Source organism: Dryobates pubescens, chromosome 3 (genome assembly GCF_014839835.1).
Source record: "Dryobates pubescens isolate bDryPub1 chromosome 3, bDryPub1.pri, whole genome shotgun sequence".
Taxonomy (NCBI): domain Eukaryota; kingdom Metazoa; phylum Chordata; class Aves; order Piciformes; family Picidae; genus Dryobates; species Dryobates pubescens.
The window spans coordinates 41,665,402-41,690,303 of record NC_071614.1 but is presented as its reverse complement, the minus strand read 5'-3'; the positions used below and the strand labels follow the sequence as shown (position 1 = coordinate 41,690,303).

At 40.2% G+C, this 24,902-nt stretch overlaps 1 protein-coding gene across 2 annotated transcripts; it reads left to right on the top strand.

Moving 5' to 3' along the window:
* The first annotated feature begins 1,857 nt into the window (after nucleotides 1-1,857).
* Nucleotides 1,858-23,431, top strand: PPP4R3B (protein phosphatase 4 regulatory subunit 3B). 2 transcript variants are annotated; one of them, XM_054180041.1, is made up of 16 exons: nucleotides 1,858-2,334; nucleotides 3,414-3,469; nucleotides 8,669-8,767; nucleotides 9,587-10,207; nucleotides 13,437-13,514; nucleotides 14,283-14,399; nucleotides 15,358-15,474; nucleotides 15,862-15,993; nucleotides 16,916-17,018; nucleotides 18,015-18,056; nucleotides 18,667-18,825; nucleotides 19,486-19,655; nucleotides 20,849-20,988; nucleotides 21,681-21,865; nucleotides 22,293-22,495; nucleotides 23,074-23,431. In XM_054180041.1, exons 1-16 carry the CDS (start codon nucleotides 2,265-2,267, stop codon nucleotides 23,167-23,169), a joined length of 2,388 nt encoding a protein of 795 aa, XP_054036016.1. In that variant the 5' UTR covers nucleotides 1,858-2,264; the 3' UTR covers nucleotides 23,170-23,431. The 2 variants fall into 2 exon arrangements, with proteins under 2 accessions (XP_054036016.1, XP_009900352.2); XM_009902050.2 differs by having other exon boundaries at nucleotides 1,858-2,353.
* The last annotated feature ends 1,471 nt before the right edge of the window (nucleotides 23,432-24,902 follow it).

The following is a 24,902-nucleotide window of genomic DNA, read 5'->3' as shown; positions in this document are numbered from 1 at the left end:
TGCATATCTAGAAATGTACTGCATTTGATCTTGAGTAAGAGAGATCATACTTAGTTTTATGTACTTGGTATGAAGAGCTAAAAGACACGCATAGAAGCATTGCAGAGGTGAGAGAAGAGTTTCCAAGTGGTGGATGTCCTGAAGCAGCGCTATGCTGGCTGTTGGAATTTGTGTTTCTTTTTGTGTCTTTTCTTGATACTGAGCTTTCACTGAGGCAGGTATGTTTATGATGTGTAAAACTTTGAGGGGGTGAGGCTATGTGATACGGACAAGTCCACTGACATCTAGTAGGAAAGGTTTGAGTGGAGCTCAACTGTAAACTGCTTAATGTGACTCAAACCATAGTGAATCCATTAATGTAATGTGACCTTTTGGACAGTTAATAACTTCAGTTTATCCACAATGATACAATTAATTTCCTAAAGGATATTCCTATATTGTATATAGCAAAAGATAAGTGTATATGGTATTTCTCAGCGCTATTACAGTTGTCGTCTTCTGCAAAGAGACTTCATGATAGTGTGTATTCAGTGGCCTGTTTACAATTAAAATAAGGATTTGTCTGGGTTTGAACTCTGCTACTGCAAAACTCCATTAAGGGTGCTGCTCTTAACCTTTCTTAGAGATGGGTTGTTTTACAGGTGTTGAACAAGCAGGCTGACCAGTTCTCAGACACATGAAATGGCAGTAGATGTTAAGGAGGACTGTTACAGTGCTGGAGCAAAAGCTAAAGCTTAAATGTTACAGAGATGAAAATTGTCTGCATCTACCCAGAGAACATTTGCCTAATATATTGAAAAGTTGCAGATAGTTACTTATAGTGGCTCATTCTATAGTAAACCTTCTCTTGCACACCAGAGAAATGCCAGTCTTGTAAGAGCTATACCGGTGTAACTGCTTTCACCATGAGGCAAGAGCTGGAAAACTTTGGCTTTGTCTGAGAATGAGACACACCCTGGCCTGGGGAGCACTTGCCCTCCCCTCCTTCCTTTCAGAGCCTGAAAGATTTTGTTCTGAGACACTTTAAAGTTTCCCTTCCTCCCCAAAGTTCCCACTGTTTCATATAGCTTGATTTGTTGCCCGCTTTTATATCCGTTTTGCCTATATCCATGCAAACACTGAAATGTAACTAATTTTTATTATTATTCTTGGTACAGTGGAAACGTGTAGCTCATTTTTAGTATGGACAATGAGAGTTACAGACTCCACAATGCCTGGCAAGTGATCTGTCTTCAGTAGTACAGCATTTGTAAAGCCTAATTAAGCATGCTTCTCTCATTGAGAAGCTTCTCCAATCAGTTTCATCTTCAGTTTAACTTTTTTGAGCTTTACAAAGCATTGGAACATGCCACAAAATGCACATTGTAGTTTATGCATTACAGGTTGGACTCGATGATCCTCGAGGTCTCTTCCAACCTTGGCGATACTGTGATACTAAAGGCAAAAAAGGTTACTGCTGTTTTATGAGGCGGGGGAATCCTTTCTTCCAAAATCTTAACTCCAGGTCTTGCAAGCTGTGTCAGTACTGCACGGGCTTGTCCTAAACGTAACCCTGCTGTGACTGTCTTTTGCCCTCCTTTTGTGTCATGGCGGTAGCCCTCCCCACGCGTAAAGAGACGGGGATGCTTTGTCTGTGTTCGTACCAGCCTTTAGGTTAGTCTTTAAAACAGATATATATTACTTTGTTGTTCACATGCCGACCAGGAGCTGAGACATTACACAGCTGAGAAAAACCGATACGCGTCTAACTAACGCTGCCCCTACCCTCCCCCTGTGCCGGAAAACTACGCCGCGGGGCGCTGGGGGCTGCGGGAGAGCTGGCCCCGCCTTGTCCCGCCCCACCCGCGGCCGCCGTCCCGTCGGCGGTGCGGCAGCAGCTGCCGGCCGCCGTAGCCCCTGCGAGGGGAGCCCGTGGCCGGGCTGAGAGGAAGAGAAAGGCGGCGAGAGTCGGGTTACAAGATGGCGGCGGCGCTGCGGTAGCTGCTGAGGCGGCGGATCAGCGCGAGCGAGGGCCTGAGCCGGAGCGCGGCGTCGCTCTCGCCTTGGGGGAGCCATGAAAAGCGGCGCGTTAAAGGCCCCGCCGTGCCCCTGAGCGCCCCGGCGGTTCTGCTTCTTTGCCTATCCGCCATCGCTCCATCGCCCCCCGGAGGCGGAGCGGGCCCGGGCCTGGGCCCCGGGGCCGGCGCGGAGGCCCGAGGCCGGGGCTGCACCATGTCGGACACCCGTCGGCGGGTGAAGGTCTACACCCTCAACGAGGATCGGCAATGGGACGACAGGGGTACCGGGCACGTCTCCTCTACCTACGTGGAGCGCTTGAAGGGGATGTCGCTGCTGGTGCGCGCCGAGTCGGACGGTGAGAGCGTGGCCGGGGCTGCGCGGAGGCCTAGGCCCTTTGCCGCGACCCGGGCCCGGGCCTTTTCCTCTTCTCGCTCGCCGCGGTACAGGCCTGCTCCCGGTGCCACTCGCTACCGTCCTCGCAGGGGTGACACCCGCCGCTGCCGGGCCTGGCTGCTGGTGTCTTCACTCGCCGCATTTAGTAGGGAAGATCCCAGGGGGTTATTATTGTTATTTTCCCCGGTTTTCCTTAAGTTTGCGGCTCCGTACCCGACAGACTACAGCAGTGGTTACTACCGCTGCACTAGACTTTCTCCCTTGTAGCGTATCTTTTGATTAAAGAGAGATGAAGTTGCATATGACGACATCTTGTTCGCTTTCAGAATAATTTTGCTTGTTTTCCAAGTGTTCTTTTCCTCCCCATCTTTCTGCGGTAAAACCCGGTTGGTTTGTTTCCCCTAGAAATTCCCCGATTGTTTACGAGTTTTGTGGCGTTGCTTAGGCTTTATTGCAATTTAAAGTCACCTTAAGGGTCTCTTTTGGAGGGGGAAGGGCACAGGCTCACACTTCATCGGCCGACAGGTGCTAATGTGCTAAATAAACCACCTAAGACTGGTATAAGTTACCCTGGAGCTGTTGCCAGGCTACATAAACTACTTGTATACACAAGATAAGGTCCTAGGGTTTATAGTGTCTAGATGATTCACTTCTGAAGGACAGTTGAAGGAAATAAAAGCAGATGACCCATGTGGCTTCTGGGGCAAAAACATAACATGCTTGGCATCATGTTATCAGGTGTGAGTTTCTGTAGGTTTGTCAAACAGCCTTCAAAGAAGCTACTTCTCACAGTATGTTTCAGGAGTAAAAAAAAAAAACACTACTGTACAGAATTAATACATTTTGATATGGATATTTGTGTTAAATTTTATCTTAACACATCCTGTTTTAGGGAGTTATGGTTAAAGAACGTGATTAGGTTTCTGCAAAATAGGGATTAGGTTGAGCATATGTTGATGCACGTTGGCACTTGTTGTAAGATGCATGGACTTACTTTGTTAAACTCTTCATACCTTTTCCAGGTTCGCTACTGCTAGAATCGAAGATAAATCCAAATACTGCATATCAAAAACAACAGGCAAGTATTACTCCTAGGGTTTATTTTTTCTCATTGCTGATGCTGAGAAATTGTTTGGTGCTCCAAGTAACGGCATTTTTCAGGAAAAAGGAAGTATCGTGACATGAGATTGTCAATGGTGTTTTTCAAAGAGATGTAAAACTTGCTTAGAAATCTGTAGGTGCTATAATACTTCATATGTTGGTCTCCTAAAAAAACACGTTTTGGACTCAGGCTTTAAAGAGAATAGATGGATAAATACTGAACTTATTACAGGAAAAATAGTTAGAAACATACATGCATAACTTTTGTTTCCCATCCCAAACTGTTTCTGAATTAGGAAGGAGAAAATTTTGCCAGCTGTGTTGCAGAGTGTTTATTTCTTGAGTTCTTTTTGAGTCCCCTTTATGGGACTTCTCTCATTGTTGCTGTTTAGTTTTTGGTTTAAGCCTTGAAAACTTAAGCTGTTGTAAGTAAACAGAGTATCTGTGTTGAGACTTAACTGGCACTTTGGTAAAACAAAGAAGTAAACCAGTTGAGGACTACAGTAATAGGTCATTTTTGTGTAATACACTGAAATAATGAGGTTACTAATTCTCTTCTGCTTTTGTTGCTTTTTCCTTTTTCTGCATTAATTGTTGGTGTCTCTGCTTACATTGTTCTCATGGTTGTTTTTTTTTTCCTTTCTATTCCTTTGTTCTGCAGTAGATGCTCTGTTCCTTTTGTTGAGTGTTTTGTGCTGCTTTTCATTGTGGTATGCAGAAGTGTTACAGCACTGGTAATCAGTAATTTTGTTATTTGAAAATAATGAAAAGTCTTTTAATGATTTTGTCTTGGTGACAGGTTATGTGATGAGAATTTGAGGAAAGACTGTTGATCACAGGTTGGCTTTAGTTTAGGAGTGAGTTGGAGTCTTGGGCTCAGCTTTTTTTAGAAGGCTGTTTGCTGTGGTTTCTGCTTTTCACTCATCGGGTATTGGTGGATTTAGTCAGGTAGATGACAGTTGTAGGCCATACTGAGGAAGGAGGATGGTCTTCACAGAGCTCTGCAGAGTTCTGCAAGTCAAGAGCATTGAACTCCTTCCTGTTTAGTAGAGGAAATATACAAAGTGAAACACAGATGCAGGTTATGATGCTGTAAAATTTTGAAGTGCCACCTGTTGCAGCCTGCTTTCTGAAACTTCATAAAACTGAGTATTTAAAAGCCTTTGCTTAAATCACTTGAAACTTTGCTACCACTTAAGTAGCTTTTGCTTGGGGGGAAAGTCTTTGCATGTTGTAGTTTTTAAAAACTCAGGTTAAGGTTTATTTTGGTTGGCTTTTATTACTGATTCTAATGCTTTTCTGTCCTCATGGCTGCCTCTTTGGGACATGGTTTAGTGGTCATGGTAGTGTTGGGCCGACAGTTGTACTCTCTCTTAGATCCAGCCTTAATGGTTCTGTGATCCTATGATAAAGTGTTTGCTTCACTGTTTTCTCTTTGGAAGACATTTGGCTTCATTTTTTAAAGATGAATAATGATTGATAATTTCCAGAGATGGGTTCTGGGTTTGTCTAGCCTCTGAAATCATACAGCTTTTAGTTGGCATACTGAAGTCCTCAAGTTTTATGTTCTTTCTGATGAGTGGAGTAGCAAAAAGTTAGACCTTGAGAGGTCAGCTTTCCTGAGGTCCTGTCTGAAATGTTGAAGTCTGTTGTATAGGTAGCCTGAAGACTTGGAGGCTGTACTGATCCACCCAGGGTAGATGCCTGTAGGTGGGTGAAAGCATGGAGGGAGAGCTCTCTTTCCCCCTTGCCAGAGTTCAGACGCAGATTTTCATTAAGGTGCTGGTCATCTTGGGTTTGGGGAAAGCCTGCAGCTTGATGGAAAGGAAATGTGCCTTCATATCTGTCTTTATATAAATTACTTGAATGGACTTAGAAGGTAGTTATTGCATAAGTTGTGATTTTCTTAACAACACTGTGAAAAAGACAAGAAGATGATTTTCAGTTGCTTTGCATTAGTCTGATTTACAGTATTGCACTGTATATGCTACGTAGTACTGGCTGTTAACTACTGAGATTGGATGTAAGTGCTGCTCAGCATGCAGCATAAAGAATCTCTAATTGCATGTATGCAAAGAGCATGGACCCTGAAGAGCTTTAGATCCCCCTGGATTTTGGGGTGTAGGCCTTGGTAGTTACATACCTCCAGCGGACACTTCATTGGCCAAAGGGCAGCGTGGGATAAGTTCTGGAGGCTCAGGCGCCAGCAGCTTAAAAAGTTGTTGCCACACCCATGTAATGTTCCACTGTCTGCTTGAGGTTACAGTTCCCTGGCAAAACTTTGTCTTCAGTGACAAACCAGGTGGATCCTGGTGTGCTGTGTTCCAGCAGATCAGTTACTTGGGTGGTAGTTTCCAGCTGCTTGGCTGTATGCCTCAGAAGCTGTTGCTGTGAACACTGCCTCCTTTAGGTGTACTCTCTCCAGTCTCAGGTTTGAGATGAAGAGCATGTGCAAGTATTGTCTTTTGCACAGAGTTGCCATCACTCCTGTGACAACAGAGCAATTTGCTTGAGGCAAAATCAAGAGTTAGTTGAAGCTAGGATTTGACACATTTGCGCAGGTGCTGTTAAAGCCATCCTAAGCAGTTGCCAGGGGGCTGCTTCACTACTCTTTTATGCTCACATGAGTATTCATGTTACTGTCTGCTGGGTTAGATGTAGAAACTGATTCAGTTGAAATAGTTCTTGTTGCTGGATAAATTTTTGTCAGCATGTATTCCTCCAGCTGGTTCACTGTACAGAATGCTTGTGCTGGAGAGTTGACAGGGCATGTAGAAACAAGATGAGGTGGAGCAGCAGACATTGTGCAGATAGTGCCAACACTGAAGAGGGATTTGAACTACTCTTGGGTTAAATTGCTCTGAATTAATCTCTTTTGTGTTTGAGTGAATTAAGGAATATTGCTGTTGCTCAGTGGTGAAGTAGCATCGTAGGTGCTAACCTGAGCAGATGGGAGTAGTAGTCTCATGCAGCAGCTAGGTCTGGAAGCTGTCTGTGGTCTTCCTGGGTTCTTAGGTCATGCAGGATGAGTAGAATTTCTTTGTCAGACAAGTAGATTTTGTATTGGTTCTCGACAATTACTTTCTGATTAAATTCTTTTAGTCTGAAAAATATTTTTGAATAAAATTACAGAAGTTGTGCTTCATGTGGGCAGTACAGATTGTAACAAATACCGTTCAATAACTCCAGAATTCTCTGACAATTTTTGAGTGCAGTCTCCATGGATGCATGCAGTCAGTTACTGCACTGTATCTCTCACTTGAATCATTCTGGGCTATGAATAGGGCTGCTTCTTGTACATGTCCTCCTTTGTTCATTGAGGGACCTAAGTCTCAGCTTATCTGGAAGTGCATTGATGTTGAGTGTCAGAGGACTAGAAATTTCACAGAACGTTTCAAGGTAAATATTTCAGATTTTGGGTTCTGTAGCAGCTGTAAAATTGTACTTAAGCCTCTTCTTTTGAGGAATCTCTAAAACAGACCCAGATCAGTGCACACAGATGACAGTCATCATTTTTCCCTTAGACCCCAGTTCAACTGCTTACTTTAAAATGGCACACTGTAAACATGAAGGTTCAGCTGTCTGTGAGCTGGAGATGAGGGTGGACAGCTGCAAGCAAAAACTGTTAGCTGCACCAATTGTGCACATGAATTGGAGCCCGGAAGTAGGGACACTACCTATTCATATTTGTGACTGTAGGACAAAAGTGTAATACAGGTCACTAGAATAAATAAGCTAATTCTCCTGAACAGCATTAAGACCACAGCGCAGCATGCTCTGATCCTCCCAGGAAGAGAAGACTGTCCCCTCACATCCACCAGAGGAAATACTTAGGAGTGCTCCTTGACCTGTGTAAGCCTAGATAACTGCATTAACAAAGGTCTGCTGACTGACAGCAGGTTCAAGAGCAGCAGTGATCTCTCAGTATTAATTATGTATTTGTCCCTTTGTCTTTGGATATGTGAAGGATGGTGACTGGATAGTTGTTATGGATTGGCCTTTTCGTGTAGCAAACTTCATTCCTTCACGTCATTAGGTGTACAAAGGGAACAAAGAAGTACTTTTGGGTTAAAGATGTGAGAGGGTAATGGCAGCATCTCTTTCACAGTATATAACATCATCACAGTATCACCAGTATCTGTAAGCGAATCGGAGAACTGTTTGGGTTTGTTTGCTAAGCTTAAAGGTATCAATTGGAATCTTTTGTTTACAAAAAACTATGCATAAAGAGTTAAAAGCCTTGCTAAATTGTGAGGTAAATATTGACTTTTGTGGATGTGGGAAGTGAATTGGTCTATAAGGACTGTCCAGCAAGGGCCTGCTGGTTTTAAAAATCAACAAACTTGGTGGAACATTAATCATTTTGCTGGAGCTTACCCAGTGTACCACAGAATCAGCAGAAAGCCATTCAGTTTGAATGTTTAACATCCTGTAGGATGCTGAGCACAATTTCTTACGGTGCAGTAGCAACTATCCTGATAAAACCTCATGAAAACCCCTTTTTAGTCTATTCAGAAATTTCAGTGAATTTTCCAGGTACACTGTGCAAGTGCACAAATTGAATTGATAGAGGCTGTAGTAATAGAGGAAAATAAACTTCTTCAAATGAATACACCTGTTGGCAAGATGTCTGTAATTTCAGTAAGAACTTAGGGGTTTTATATTACTCAGTTCGTAGGTCTTTCAACTTGTAAAAGAATCTGTTCACATTGGTTAGGCATTATTTCTCACATTGCTAAGGCTGTGTTGAATTGTTTCTGAGGATGAAACACTGTCATCTTGTTTTCTTGTTTCTACTTCATTAAACATGAAAAGACTTAAATTGTTATAGTGCAGGTTTTCTGAATCTCCTGCAATTTATGCATTCTCTTGTCAAGACTTGGCTCAGAAGTATGTTGCAGAAAAATGCCATTATAAGTGTTTTGCATATGAAATACATATGAAATTATATTCAAGTATATCATATGTAAGGTAATGGTCATAACATAGCAAAAATGAGATATGTCATTGTGGCAGAGCAGGTGAGTTAATATTTTAGTTTCTTTTGTTCTTTTTTGACAAATCTGACTTCAATAAAAATTTCCTCTTTAGCTACATTACTTAATAGAGTACAAATTAATATGCATCATAGACCTGTTTCAGAAACAGTTGGGTTCTTTGTTTTTGTCTTCAACAGGACACCCTGATTGTTTGGTCAGAAGCAGAAAACTACGATTTAGCACTGAGTTTTCAAGAAAAAGCTGGCTGTGATGAAATCTGGGAAAAAATCTGCCAGGTACAGTTAACTTGAAGTTTTAGTGTCCTCTGTGACTTCATGGATTTGTTCTGTAATTTTTAAACCTGTTTGTAAAAATAAGTGCATATTCATCATTATTTTCCAAGCTGTTAAGTTGCCACTTTTTAGAGCATTGGTGGTTGTTTTCATAATAGAATCCCACGCCTTTGAAAAATGACTGTGATGGTGCAGCTCAGGTGCTGGGCATTTTAGGGGTTTTTTGTTGGTTTTTGTAGAAGAGGGGAATGCCAGTGTACCATCTTTTCATTCTCGCAGGCAGCCTTAGGAAACTGGTTGTTGGGAGTGCAGTGGAGCAAATGAGGTGCTGCTGTTCTGTGAGCTCAGGAATCTCAGTGATTGTTTTAAAAAAAATTATTTTTTTTCCTGTGAAACAGTGTAGATTTCAAACTTTCTTCAACTCTTATTTTTTGTTCAGTTTTAATATTTGTGGCATTTTCCTGCCTTTGTTGTTGGTCATCTTGTTATATTTCATTTCATGTTGGTATAGCTACTGAAAGGAGGTTTTGTTATGCCATTCTTTTCTTTTTACAGTTTGTCCTCGTCTCTAAGGTGCCTCAGGCTTCATGACTGCACAGATGCTGTTAGGATTTGGTTTAGTTTGATTTTATTACCAAATCAAGGATGATGGTAGTGAACTGTATAATGTAGAGGCAGCAAGTTTACTCTTCTGCTTGGCTAGACATTTTTCAGGCAACTGAGGGTGTAAAAGTTTCTTCACACATACTAATCAAATTGGTAATTGAAATAATTTTATTTATGTTCTGGGATGAGTCAAGTAACTGTGTGCACTCTTTTTAGGTTCAAGGTAAGGATCCTTCAGTGGAAGTCACACAGGACCTTATTGAGTCAGAAGAGGAACACATAGAAGAAATGCCTGAAACTAGTCCTTTGATCGACCTTCCTACTTGTGAACTCAACAAACTTGAAGAGATTGCTGACCTAGTTACCTCTGTTCTCTCCTCACCCATACGTAGAGAAAAGCTAGCACTGGCCTTGGAGAACGAGGGCTACATTAAAAAACTATTACAGCTTTTCCAAGTCTGTGAGAATTTAGAGAACACTGAAGGCTTACATCACTTGTATGAAATAATTAGAGGAATTTTGTTCCTCAACAAAGCAACTCTGTTTGAGGTGATGTTTTCTGATGAGTGTATTATGGATGTTGTTGGATGCCTTGAGTATGATCCTTCTTTGGCTCAGCCAAAACGGCACAGGGAGTTCTTGACCAAAACGGCAAAATTTAAGGAGGTTATTCCTATAACAGACTCTGAACTCAGGCAAAAAATCCACCAGACTTACAGGGTACAGTATATTCAGGACATCATCTTGCCAACGCCATCTGTTTTTGAAGAGAATTTTCTTTCCACCCTCACTTCCTTTATTTTCTTCAACAAAGTTGAGATTGTCAGTATGTTGCAGGTAAGTGGGTTTTAATACGGTATCGATGGATTATCTGTAGATGCATCTAGCTGTAGTTTCCAGTATGATTACAGCTCTTTAACACCATGTAAGTTAATCGTACGCAGTGTCATTTGCATTGTGTTTTGAATGCTTCCCCTTACTTCTGATTCCTTTTAGTTTGTATTTTAAAGGTGGCAGATTTCAGGTGAGTATATTAATACTCTTTCATAAGTTGTAAACTGTTAAATGGTCTCCTTGGTTCACAAGCAGCATACATGTTTTGAGCTGGTTTTGTATAGGTATGTATGGAACAAGCAGCTTTTTGTATTGTATATCAGAGACGTTTGTGGTGTCTATAACAAAATATCTGTGATTGAAAGAGCATGTTCTGAATGTCATTCCTGTTACACTACTGTTGCTTTATGGTATTAATTTCAGATGTTCATAATGTGTAGCAAGTAAGTAGTTGGATTTTTTTCTTCATACTGATAGCCAGAAGTAATGATTAATAAATAACCAACATGTTACTACATCAAAAAACTTAATTAATACTTTGTAGTCAGAAGCATGCTTAAAAGTAGTTGGGTATGACAACCAGGCTGGACTGTGGCAGGAGACTTGGTAAGGATTAACTTCATGACATCTTGGGTACTTTCAGTTCATATTTTGTTGTGCAAACTAATGGATGTCAGAGTGGTTTCGTTCTGTTTGTCATCCGTGTCCTCAGACACATGGTACCTGCTGGTTGTGAGTGTAGATACTCTCTATGAAACAGGAAGCTGTATTGAGGATAAGGTAGTGATAGAAAGAGAGGGGCACTGGAGAAATAACATTACCATAAGTAATATTTCTAAAGAAAGCAATAGAGGACTGGAGGGAAAGAAAATAAAAACTAAAGAATTGCAGAGAATTGCATGAATAAGCTTTGGGGCTTCTTTCTTCTTCTTGACTGAATAGCAGAAAGAAACTAAGAAGTTAAACCTGCTTGAAAAGATTTCCTTTCTTTTGCATATATTACTTCCTAAAGCTAAAAATAAATTCAGTGTTACTCTCCTGAGGTCACAGTCCTGTTCCCATTTAAAGATTTTTAACTCTGTGTAGTTCTTTATTTTTCATTTAGCCTTTATTGTGCCAAGTACTTAATTGTGCCTGAACAGAAACCCGTGATTGCCCGTCGTCTTTAGTACTTCTTGACTAAAGTGCTGAAATCTTCTGGCAGTTCTTTGCTATTATTTCACTGCTGGTTTTGCTGCAGTGGAGTGTATATGGCACATAGGTTTGCCTGTCTGTTTGAAAGACTGTAATTCGATATATGTGATGATTTCCAAATAATGTTGATATTTGCATCATTTGAGCTACCCTGAGAATTACAAACTAAGAAGAAAGCACACATGTGAGAGATGTTAGTGCTAACATGCTTGAGGAGAATTACGTGGTAGTAGGGACCTCTGGTTCAGGAGTGTTGTCATAGTCCCCTGATGCAAATCAGCTCTAAAGCTCCTTTGGGTTTGGCAAACACAGAAATCTTGTTGCCCTAAATACACGGGCAAAGCTCCCTCAGAGTGCAGTTTATAGGAGTAACGGATTGTGCTTGTGTCTGCCACAAAGTTCCTTTCTGCGTGCTGCCAAGCAGTTGGTTCTGGCACCGCTTTCAGCAAAGGACAGCCCAGTTGGAAAATGAGTGTGAAAAACTTAGACCTGTCCTGTTCTTTAGAAAATCAGGACTGCATTGTGGGGCAGCCTTAGATAAGGAAGCGATCTTTCCCTCAGTGTGTTGCAGTGGGGAGTTTCTAGCCTATCTATTACTGATTGTGGCACAGGTGGGTGTGGTTTTTTTCACAGGCTTAAGTAAGCAGTTAAACCCAGCAAAGCCTAGAATACAGCTACAATGTGCATCTGTGTTGTACTCATCTGATGTTGTATCATTTGTTTGTAAAGCACTTCTTTCCCCATAGCTTAAAATCTCTAGGAAGACAATTGTGAACCTTTGGCTGGCATTCCTGTAGCTGTAAATGTTCTATATTATGTTAGGTTAATAAAACACACAGATTTCGATGACAGCACACAGAAGAATAGAGAAGTAAGCACCCTCAACATTGTGCAATGAAATGTTTATACACATTAATTGGAGTGCTGCTATTCTGTTCATGTTTATTGAAGTGTTTTAAGTTACAGAGTTGAATCAGTACAAAGATGCATAATTCTGTAATGCTGTAGCATAATGTTACTACTTAGTTTAAGATTTATATTGTATTTAAAAGGTAACAGAGACATTTGCCTTGAGAGAATGCCGAGACCTTTCCATGTGAAGGAACACAGAGAAATCAATGTACCGAAAGGGTAGGAAGTGCCCAAAGAGTTGAGATACGCGATGATGGTTGTCCCAATTTTCTTGTACCTCTTGAGTTTTAAGCAATGATGTAACTGAAATGCTTAACAAAAAGTGAAATGTTTTCCTGCATATACGTTAAAATACCTCTTTGTATATCTGAATATAGAAAACAATACTTTTAAAAAATTCCCCTTTTGGACAAGATGCACTTCTGCAAGTGGAGAAGCTTGTTTTATTGAGAGTCAAGTTAATGGGGACCTGGCTACAGCAAACTGGTGATGTGTCAGTCTTGTCACCCTTGCATAGGAGAACTGAAAAAATACGTGCAACTCTGCAGGTCTGATACATGTGTAGTGAGAACAGCATAGGTGCAGCCTGGTAAAAATTGTATCTTCACTGGTGATTTATAGTGTAGAAGTGAATTTGCTACCTCCCTGGAAGGTCACATGCACAGTGCAGGGAGAGAGACTGTGGCAAAGACATTTTTTGTACTTTTGATGTGTGGGGTCTGTGTCACATCATACAGTATACAGGACAAGCTATAAAGCACAGGGGCAACATGACAGGACAGGAGAGGAAACTGCACTTCTATAAAGACTAGTCTTTCACAAGGCAGTTTTGGTAGTCCTCACTTATGCTCAGCTTAAATTTGTCTCTGGTCTCCTGGGCCTGCTTCAGCTGCACAGAATGAGTATTGAAACAGTACACTTGAAATGGTCTTCCTGAATGTGTACTCCTGCATTTCCCTGTTGTGATAGAATTATGTGGAGGGGAAAAAAAAAATCCCCTTATCAATCAGTTCTAGTGGTTAGGCTTAAATTCAGTTTGACAGTTTTACAGTGTGAGATCCAATAAAGATCAGTGTTACAACTTCTAAGAGGCACTGTGTAAGTTGTATTCTTATGTATTATGCAGGAAGACGAGAAATTTTTGTCTGAAGTATTTGCACAATTAACAGATGAAGCTACAGATGACGACAAACGATGTGAATTGGTAAGTCAGTGGACTGGGTGGTTCTTTGGGTGCTTTAAACTGTAGAGATGAAGTGGAAGTGCTGAAACTGTTCTGCAATCAATGAGACGTTTCTGTAACTGGAATCCTTTCCAGTATAGCTCAGTCTTCTTTCGTGTGCTCAATAGAAAAGCAGTTCTTGCAATGTAAACTGTGATTGATTTGTTCTAAACAATTCTTTTATTGCTGAGAAAGTACTAGCGCTAAGCTGACATCCTAGACTTCAAAGTACTTTCTTCCAGGTACTTTCCAGCATGCCGTTTAATTTCTATTGGTGACAGAAACGCTGCTTTTCCCCCTCAGTACTTGACTTATTCAAAAAGATAATTTTCAGTTTTGTGACTGGAGATTACCAGTAGTTCCTTAATATTTAAATTACAAACATTATTTATCCTGCAGTAGGTTTACCAGCTTAAACTGCCATGTTAAAAATCTTGCTTTCATCAAGGGGAGGCATCTTCTTTCAAACAGAAGGCATGCCAGACAGGAGTGTAACTCCTTTGCATGGTAGGTGTGATAAAATAGCTACAGGGTGACTGTATGCCTTTATGAGGGAAATTGCAACTTCCTTCTTTTATTAATATTATTTGGTTTTCTTTTTGATGGTAGGAAGAGAGAAGACTAGAGTAATACCATTCTAGGAAGGCACATGTCAACCAGTACACAAACTGAGAAATTGTAGCACCTTTCCCACTTCAAGGGAGTTTTCTCAATCAAATACACCTTAAATTATTTTTTCCTGTGCCACAGGTTAACTTTTTCAAGGAATTCTGCGCATTTTCTCAGACATTACAACCTCAGAACAGAGATGCATTTTTCAAAACTTTGGCAAAGTTGGGAATTCTTCCAGCTCTTGAAATTGTAATGGTAAGTGAACACTTAAGGTTCATTTTAGAAAATCAAAAGCTTCATTTAGCCAGTTTTTCCAATGTGTCAGTTTGACTGTTGGTCAGTTGTCAGGTGGTCCGAAAGTTGAAGTTTATTGTAACACTCCTAATCCAGAAATGTCCACAGTGTTCTGAAGTAGCCTGGCTTCAGTTACTATTTTCACTTTGATGAAGTCTGTGGTAAATGCAGTCCTTTTTACCATGCAGTGTGAAATGGAAAGCTACTCTGCTTCATGTGGCAGCCTGGCTGGTTTTTCTGTTCTTGTTGGTTTTGGAACAGTGCCACAGAAGTATTTTTAGATAATCTTGAACTGTTAGCTTGTTCCTATCCAAAAGATCACATAATCCTGTCTTTTCAGGGGTATAAAGCAGATTAATCTCTCTTAATCAGCAATGTGAAAACACTTTTTTTTTTTCCCCACTCCTTTGGTCGAAGCTGCCTTACTATTGCAGTTCATCTGTCAGTGGTGGTGTTACTCAGAAACTAGAAATTCAAGGGGTTTTATATTCTAGAGCAACAACCTGTGAACTTAACCAGAGGGTCCTGACTGTTAATGGAAACACGAAAGTCTTAGAGATACTGAGTGATTAGGTAAAACCTAATCTCATTATTCTTTTCCAGGGTTAGACCAGTGCAGATAGTTCCTATTATGTTAGTATTTTAGGGTTAGAAGTTGTATAGAGAAAATCACATAGCTTAAGGAAAAGTCTTAATTCTTGTTGTCTATAACTGAGTACAGAAATTCCTGTACAAATTGATTTGCCTAGTTGGTCCTTTTGTACAGAAGAGTAAGCTATGGATAACGGGTACAATTACTGTGTTTGTCATAGAAACTTCTGTAATAAAGTGTTCTCAAAACTTTTCCTATTCCTTGCAGTTGTAGTTGATAATAAATAGCAAACTCAATTTACTCTAACATTTTTTTCTTTTTAATTAGGGAATGGATGATCTGCAGGTTAGATCTGCTGCTACAGATATATTTTCTTATTTAGTAGAATTTAGCCCATCCATGGTCCGAGAATTTGTAATGCAAGAGGCCCAGCAGAGTGATGATGTAAGTAAAAGTGGTTTGGAATTTGAATACACTAGTTTCAGAGCAAGTGGAAAAGGAAAGGGCAAAACAAACCTCTTCAGGATTTGGGCTGCAGTTAGCCCCAAAGTGCAGATACTAGAAACACTGGGAAAAGTACATTTAGGAATTTCTAAGCATGTTGGTGTTCCCTGTGTTTATATTTGGATGGTTGTAGATCTGTCTAACAGGGATTTGGGGTGAAGGCGGTTGTCCTTGGCAGAACTCTAGTGTTTAAATACACCTTCAAATTTTTCTGTTTCACTTAAATTTTAAGAAGAAGCCTAATGCAGTAACTAGGGAAATCATTCCACGGTTGAAATTGTCTTAATTATTTTCTGTGTGGGTTTTTTGGGGTGGGTTTTTTTGCAGGATATCCTCCTCATCAATGTGGTCATTGAGCAGATGATCTGTGATACTGATCCTGAACTTGGGGGAGCTGTTCAGCTAATGGGGCTTTTGCGTACTCTGATAGACCCAGAGAATATGTTGGCTACAGCTAATGTAAGAAAATACAAAGGGGTAATGACACTTTACTGTCTCAGCAAGATGAAAGACCTGATACACTCTCTATTACTGTTGTTGTGGGCAAAGGCTAAAAAAACATCAGAAATTTTCTTTGAATGCTATGTGTGGTCTGTTACCAAATTTAAACAGCATGAAAGCAAGCTAAGATTTCTGTATAGCTTTTGATAATGAAAGGCATGGGGCATTGTACAAGTATTTATTAAACCAAGCAGCCTGTGCTTCAGTGAAATAACACTGAATAGAGGATTGTAACTCGGGTAGCTGAATGAAAATAGTAAAGAGAGGCCAAAATAAGACTAGATCTATATTTTAAAACCAGTGGAACAGTAAAGACACAGCTTCACCAAACTGGTGCCATACTGAAAGATGTATGTTCTTGAATTAGTGTGTACATGTGTGTTTCAATGTCAGAGCAGGAAATTCATAGAAATTTGTTTTAAATCTCTACTCATTCCTTTTTTTAGCTGCTTACATTCTGAAGTCATGTGGTACACACAAACTATATAGAATATAGTGAAATGGATCAAATGATAGTTTCTTCTTGAGTGTCAAACAGTGTGCACGTTGTTACAGATAAAATGACTGCACTTAAGAATAGTTTAAGCAAATTTTGTCAAGCACTTTGAGTCGCTGATGTATGTTCAGTATCTGTTTGCATCCGTACAGGGGATTTTTTGGTGATAGCTAGGTTGGTTTAATGTGTCTCAGTTGTGGTTTTTTTCACTAAACAAAGAAAGGCATCTTCCTGGAGTGAAGACAGTGAGGGAGGCACAACTAAAAAGACACAGGCAGATTTGAAGGCGCTGATAGAATTTTTTGTAGGCTGATATTACTACTGTTGCTTGTTTAAAAGGTTGTGTACAAATGTCAGTAATTAATGAAGTTGTATTTGTTTTAGAAAACAGAAAAAAGTGAATTTCTCAATTTCTTCTACAACCATTGTATGCATGTTCTTACTGCACCTCTTCTGGCTAATACATCAGAAGATAAATGTGCTAAAGGTAATGTTGTTTTGTTTTGGTTTTTTTCCCCTTAAAGTCTTAGTGTTTTCAAGTGACTTGTACTGCAGGCTTATCACTGTTTAAGTTGAGAGTATGCTTGCTGAAAACTGTTGTTCCTCCAGTGGCAGGATAATGTGGGCAGATGGTTCAACAGTCTTGCAGCTTTAAATGATAATGTTGTCTTTTGTGGTGTGCTTTGTAAAACGTGTATCTCCTGTGTAGTGTTAATTGTATGCAGGTTTTACTAGTATCATTTCAGAGAATCTTTGCTGTTAGGCAAAAAACAGCGGTAGTTCACAGGTAGTTTCCTCTAAAAGGTCATCAAAATGCTATGATCATTCATCAGTGATTACTTGACTTCAGCACTGGGAGTGCTCAGGTGATAAACTGAAGACTAGTTTTCACTCGATTTGCTGTATCATGGAAATGCAATCTTGAAAGAAATGCAACTTGCAGCTCTGTTGTCTTGTTTCTTTTTTTTCTGGTAACAGTAAAAGAACTGGAAATCAGTAGTTTAGTAATTTACAAACAGATATTTAATAGCTTCTAGGGTCAGGCATTTCTCTGGGTGCTCTTTCAAAAGATAAGATCAAACCAATATGTATTTGCTGAAAATGTTTCTTTCATCTTGGCCATCTTGTGATATTAAATGTTAGGTTAAAAAAACACCTCAGTGTTCTAGTCCTTTTATATGAAAAGAAACCTATAGAATATCTGTAGTACTCATTTTATAATACTATTTGAAACATTCAGAGTAGCATTTTCTTCAGTTGAGGTAGGAATAATATCCCCAAGTATTAGGGTAAATATTTTCACGTAGCTGAATTTGAAACTTTGTCATATAAATCAAACACAAAGCTCTCTTCTGGCACATGTTCTTGCTGTGTGCTCATTTCCCAGTAGCTTACAGAAACTTCTGATTTGATGAAAAGGTTGGACAGATGGATAAACAAGGCTTTGAAAACCTTTTGCTGATCTTTGTTTTCTATTTCTCAGATGCAGTAGTTGGATCTGCTAAGAGTAATACAATTTGTCCTGGTAAGTTTTAATTGCTCTTGAGTTTTAAAACTTTTGTGTGTGGTGGTTTTATTTAAAAAGAAGCTAGCCCTGTCCATACTTAATTTTTCTCAATACCTTTTATTGAAATGGATGTAGGTGCTTTGTTTTACTTGAGATGACAATAAGCTGAAGGAGCATTTACATCTGCTTTTGAGTTAAGTGTTTCACTGTTGTTGGGTTTTTTTTTCCCTAATCAGCCTTGCTGCTGACAATTTAAATCATTGTTAGCAGAATGTATACTATCAAGTTTAGATTTAGATATTCATCCATGTAGGCTGCTCTTAAGAGCATTATGAAGACACTGATAATCAGGTTCACACAAATACAGATGTGACTGGTTTTCTTTTAACTTCCTACTGCTATTCTGGGTCACTGTAACCCGCAATTCGCTGATCTGGTAGAAGTCCCACTTCCAATACAGAGAGATTTTTGCAACTTGGTAAAAAGAGAAGCCAGGGACCCAATGTCCCGCTTCCTAAAGCAATCCAGTGTGCAATTAGAACCACGTCAGGAACCCTAATGGTTCCTGATGGTTTGGTGGATAACTTCTGGGGTTTTTTTTATGCAACCTAATGAATTTTTCTTGTAGATAATTATCAAACAGCACAACTACTTGCCTTAATTTTGGAGCTGCTTACGTTTTGTGTGGAGCACCACACATACCACATCAAGAATTACATTATGAACAAAGATCTGCTTAGAAGAGTACTGGTCTTGATGAATTCAAAACACACGTTCCTGGCATTGTGTGAGTATGGATCTGTTGTGATTTCCTTCTTCAGGGGGTGTGTACTGTGTAGAATGTGTATGAATGCAAATGGACACTGAAATTCAAAATTCATCTTAATTTCCTATTGATTACTGACTAGCTGATTAATAATTTTGGAAAAAACGGCAGATGTCTGTTTGTATAGATCAGTGTAGTTTGTGGTGGAAGGAGAATTGTTGTATCTTTTGTCCACAGTGATCCTTACAAGTCTTTATCCCAGTAAGGATTGTTTGTGGAACAGACATACTGTCATTTCTTAGTAACATCATAAATCCAGTGCTCCTTGTGGAGAGAATGAAATTTTGTTAACCATAGTGTTTAAAAAACAGGAGCTGGTTCTGGGAGGTGAACACAGAAGAGCACCAGGAATAGACCAATAATTTAATTTCATGTGTGCTATAGTTTATTGCTGCTGTATTTCAAAAGGAAATAAATGGACCCTGATCAGGTTCCTACACCCAGAAAAGCCAAAGCATGAAGGAAAGGTTACCTGTCAGCAAGTGTTTCTTCTGTAATGCTTGTGGTTTGGGGGTACATCCTAATCCGAGTAACATCAGCGGGGTTTCCTATTTTCCAGGAGAAGTGGATTTGAACTCTGCCACATGGCTATTAAAGTACTGAATATCTTTCTTCATGCAGGTGCTCTTCGCTTTATGAGGAGGATAATCGGCCTAAAAGATGAATTTTATAACCGTTATATCACCAAGGGGAACCTGTTTGAACCAGTTATAAACGCTCTCTTGGATAATGGAACTAGGTACAATCTGCTCAACTCTGCTGTGATTGAGCTGTTTGAATTCATCAGAGTGGTAAGTTAAGCAGCTTCTTCAGATCTTAGACGTTTGGGGTATCTCAGGTGGGAATACAGACTGCAAACTTTGCCATGAAATAGTGTGTTACTACTTAAAATCACAAGCTAAAAATCCAACTGCTAAATATCCGCATAGAAAGGAGCCAGTAACCTGCCTCATGCTTGTTTTACTTGATCATCCCATCACAGAGTATGTGTCAGCCCTGTTTACGTAAGAATTTGTGGCAAAGAGAAATATCCTGTAGATTATGTTCTTCTAAGTGGTTAACAGTGTTTCTGTGCAAAATTCACCCTTGAATAACATGAACCGAGGAATTAAGTGAAATCTGTTTCATGTGAGTAGATCTGGGTATTATTTGGTCTAAATGAAACATGACTACAAATTTAAATGATCTTGTCCTTAAAAATCCTTCCTGCATGCTTTCTTAGCTAGTGTCAGCTCCATCAGTAGCTTTTGTACTTGCAGCATTTTTGGGGACAGTGTGTATATGGAAAGGGCAGACAGGACAAGCAAGAGCTCCCAGTTGGCTGCATTGCTAGGCTGGAAAACAAGGACTTGCACAGCTCCTGAGACATTCATTGCAAGTGCCTTGATGTGGGGAGTCTTCTCAGGGAATTGTTATGGGTTGAATTAGATTCCCCCAGTAACTTACTTTTTCAGAAATCTGCCCCAGAGAGCAAATCTCACCACACTCAGAACTTGGAAATAAAAATGGTATTGTGGTTTGTGAAAACAGAGGGCAGTTTTTAGCCATAGATATTGTAGTTGCTAGCTTTTCCTGCATGAAGAAAGTGCGTTGTGCTTCCAGGTGCCGGCATGGCGTGAACATTAGGATTGCCTGATAAAGCAAGGCTCGTTACAGGGTGACCGACCAAAAGGTTCCTCATCTTTTGAGTGTTGCCCTTGTTCACTGAGGTCTAGAAAGAGAAATGAACCTTGTGGAGAGATCAGGGCATGGCTGAAGTAGGCTTAACCCTGGATCGCAAGTGTCATGGCTTAATCCAATTAGCAGAAATAGAATTGGCACAGCACTGAGGATTTTTGTCCATTTCCATTTGGAAATCATCATTTCTATACTTCAGCTTTTTCATTAAGGAAGTGTCTGATTACTTCACATTTTTTCTTCACAATAATGTTTTGACTCTGCATGTTAATATTGGAGACTGGAACTCTGTTTTGTTCTTACGCAGGAAGACATTAAGTCCCTTATTGCACATATAGTTGAAAACTTTTATAATGCACTTGAGTCTATCGAATACGTTCAGACGTTCAAGGGACTGAAAACAAAATATGAGCAAGAGAAAGACCGACAAAGCCAGAAACTGAATAGGTATGTCCCAGTTTTGTTCCGAGACTTCCACTAAATGCCATCATACTAGGTCACATTCTACTACTGCGGGCTGGGGTTTTTTATTTCAGACTGGACATGAGGAGGAAGTTCTTCACCATGAGAGTGGTGAAGCCCTGGAATGGGTTGTCCAGGGAGGTGGTTGAGGCCCCGTCCCTGGAGGTGTTTAAGAACAGGCTGGATGAGGCTCTGGCCAGCCTGATCCTAGTGTGGGGTGTCCCTGCCCATGGCAGGGGGGTTGGAACTAGATGATCCTTGTGGTCCCTTCCTACCCTGACTGATTCCATGATTTCCCAGAGGCCAGAAGAAGTAGAAGTCTGGGGTTGGGGCGGTTTTTCATTCTTGATGAAAACTTCAATTAGAGTAAACTTCATCTAACTTGTCCTTGTGGTCTACAGTAGTACAGTTTGTATTTGTCAGTGTATTGAATGTTACATTCAGAAAACTCAGATTTTATGAAGAGCAGAATCTTCTGTCATTCAGTTACGATTCACTCTGCCTTATTGCTGACCGGGGTTCTGGTGAAGCTTATGTTGATGGTAGAACCAAGGACAGGGCAGGACTGCCCTCTCAAACACACTGCATTCATTCTGAAGCCTCAGAAGCCATTTCTGATCCTGGCCAACTCTGAATCAGCAGCAACGTTTGAACGACTTCTTGTGTGTCTCTTACAGTGTTCCATCTATATTGCGTAGCAATAGATTTCGCAGAGATGCAAGAGCTTTAGAGGAGGATGAAGAAATGTGGTTCAATGAAGATGAAGAGGAAGAAGGTGAAGCTGTTGTACCTCCAGTTGAGAAGTCAAAACAGGAAGATGATTTTCCAGATAGTTATGAAAAATTTATGGAAACTAAAAAAGGTATTCATGCGATTTCAGCTTGTCGGCACTGTGTGCCAGAAATGGGGAGTACTGTGTAAAGAAACCAGCTGCTTGTGCATCATAAGCAGGAGTAGGGGTATTCTGTGTAGTGATTAATTGCTAGCACGTCTTTGTAAGCTAGTTTAGGGCTAAAGTAATGAGTTAAATTGCTCCCTGCATGCCTCTAGTTTAAACGACATTCCAAAGCAAAACTTGCCATGTGCTTGTGTGTGCTAGGTAGGTAGCCTGTGTCCCTGGCATCAGAGCAGCTCACGGTGTAAGTGCTTTGCCAGAGGTCATAGAGGAGTCATTGATGTAAACCAAATTAAAACAAAAAGGTGGCTTTTTCCCTATGATTATGCTGTGATGTGGATTGTACTCCACAGTGTACAGCTGCTACTTAAGTATGAAAATATTTGTCCCTCAGCTAAAGAGAGTGAAGACAAAGAGAATCTACCAAAAAGGACTTCAGCTGGGGGATTCAAATTCACTTTTTCCCACTCAGCCAGCGCAGCCAACGGTGCAAATGGTGCAAACAGTAAATCTGTGGCAGCTCAGACATCACCAGCAAGCTCCAACAGCTCCTCTTCAAAGAACACAACCCTGACCACAGCAGTGACGGCCACAAAGGTGGGAGAACTCATAGAAAAGCTGCTGTCCTCACCTAGGGCAGCACAGCAGTGTCATGAGGCAAGGTCAGCATTGGCCTCTAGGCAGGATATCTTCTTCACCTATAAATTCATCCAAACCCTGCCTAGATAAACCCTTACCTAATTTGGAGATTGATTTAAGGGAATAATTAGGAGGGACTGGAGTCTGGTGGTAGTCTGGTGGGCCCAGCTTAATCTCGCATCTGCCTAATGTTACTGCTCCCCCTCCTCAATTTTAACTACCCAGTTGCTGCTTTGTGTGTGATACACATACAAGACTTTTTCTATCTGAATTAAGTTAAGTGTCATCAGGGAGTTAATAAGTGTTTTCAAGCAGCTGGAGTAAGGTTCAGAGAAGCTGGGCAGTTCAAGTACTTTTTAACGTTGAGGTTCAAAACCGTTCTCAAGACAAATGGATCTTCAGATGAAAAAGGCATCATCAAGAAGCCGCCTGCAGCAGCCTTGTGTGTCCCACACAGGTTGCCTGGGGTTAGGTACTAAAATTGCACATTTCTAGGTATTCAGTGTGAGATTTTCCTATATTTTTTTAATTGGCAGGGAAGTCTGGTTGGCCTAGTGGATTATCCTGATGATGAAGATGATGATGAAGAGGAGGAGACATCTCCACGGAAAAGACCTCGACTGGGTTCATAAAAGAAACCAAAACTTTGGAATAAACTATTATTATGGGGTTTCAAATGCTGCAACTGTTTTAAGAGCTAAAAAGGATCTGATTCAGAAAGCTTTCTCCTATGAGTACATAAGATAATACAAGGAGTAGCAAAAGAAACTCTCTGTATCAGCTAGAAAGGGTTAGTTCTGTAATCACAAAGCTTCCAAGGAACTTAATGTCTTTCTAGTAAGTAAGAAGTCTGCCATTCTGGCTGTCAAACAAAGCAAACAAAAAGCAACCAACAAAAAAAAAAGAAAAAAAAAAAAAGAAAAAAGGAAAAAAAAGAAAAAAAAAGTGGGTTAGTATTCAGAGGACCTGGATGATGGCTTCTCAGCAAGGACAGTCTCAGGGGGAGGGGAGGGGGTGATAAATGCTTTTTAAGTAATAATGCAGGGTTTCCCCAGGGTTTAACAGAACTAGGAAAAAAAAAATAATAAATGCAGGCTTAAATTTTGAACCTGGTAATCTCAGTTTTGTAAATGGTGCTGTCAGTTGTGTTCCTCGTTGAAAAAGATTTTAAGGGAAACCTGAACTCTGCATAAGAACAATCCAGATTTGGGACCACTTATTTACCAAGTAAATTGTATTTCTCATAGTTGAGAGGGAGGGACGCTGCAGTTATGGCGCACGTTAAGTCGTTTAAAACAGTTAAAATGTTTTGTTTCTTTTAAGAGGAGAAAAATGGAAGCTGGATTCAAAATGGATGGTTTTGCTTAAGATTAGACATCCAGTAATATCTATGCCAAGGAACGATCATTTCCAAAGTGTCTCCAGGAGCTGCTTGTGGCGCAGTGGTGCTGTGCATGGCACCTCCGAACAGCTGGCAGCTTCACGGTGCAGAAGAGCCCAGATTTGAGTTGCTTCCTGTGTTGTGAAATGAGCTCTCTTCAGGGCAGTACACCATTTCCCTCTGTGCAAGTTTAAGTTGCATAATTGAGGTGGTGATAAGAAACACTAAGTTTTTCATAGTGATGAACACCAAAGTCACTTTTGGACCAAGATGGAATTGTTACTAATGGAACAGCATCTCTGAGGTACAGTCAACAAGCAGCATCTGAATCTGGGTGTAATATGAAAGCTGCTTCAAAAATAAAAGCACATTCCACATGGTAGGTGAGCAAACCGCAACAGCAACGGGTGAGCTGATAGAGGCAAACAGTCCAGGTTTCATTTTCAGCAGCAAGTGAACTGTAAATATTTTAATGTTAGTTTGCCCATACATGATCTGAGATCATGATGAAGTGAGAGGAAATTAATGTGTCAGAAATGTTACAATATGAAACCAGCTGCAATCCACCACATAGATCACTCTTGTAATAGGTGTTATGGGTCCATTTCTCCTGGAATAGGTTGAACTGAAGCAGTTTCTCTGTTTTGGAGATTTTTTTTTTGTAGTTACTTTTAATTTAGCTATTGTTTGGAAAAAGATGGGCTGTCTGTGTAGATATGAAGTATAGTTCGTTTTTTTTCCATAAAACAGAAGTTTATTTTGTATTAAAAGTACCACTGTACTTGTTTTACACCATTTGTATACATGTGGTGATATTAATGCTGAACTGTACAATTCAGGAATTAAAATGTGACCCTGTAATTCCATAATTACTGCTTTGGTTTGATTTGTTGTACATGGCAAGTTAACTCAGAATTCTAAATGTGGCCATCTTAGAGTGTTTTTTAAGATTAGTTGTCCATGCAGTTTTAAAGTAGCTCTATA

Bases quoted from the DNA above. Each gene is read 5' to 3' on its own strand.
- PPP4R3B (XM_009902050.2), top strand. From the start codon at position 2,212: ATGTCGGACACCCGTCGGCGGGTGAAGGTCTACACCCTCAACGAGGAT. The intron at 15,994-16,915 runs GTAAGAAAATAC...TATTTGTTTTAG, and splicing joins ATATGTTGGCTACAGCTAAT to AAAACAGAAAAAAGTGAATT. The intron at 17,019-18,014 runs GTAATGTTGTTT...TCTATTTCTCAG, and splicing joins AGAAGATAAATGTGCTAAAG to ATGCAGTAGTTGGATCTGCT.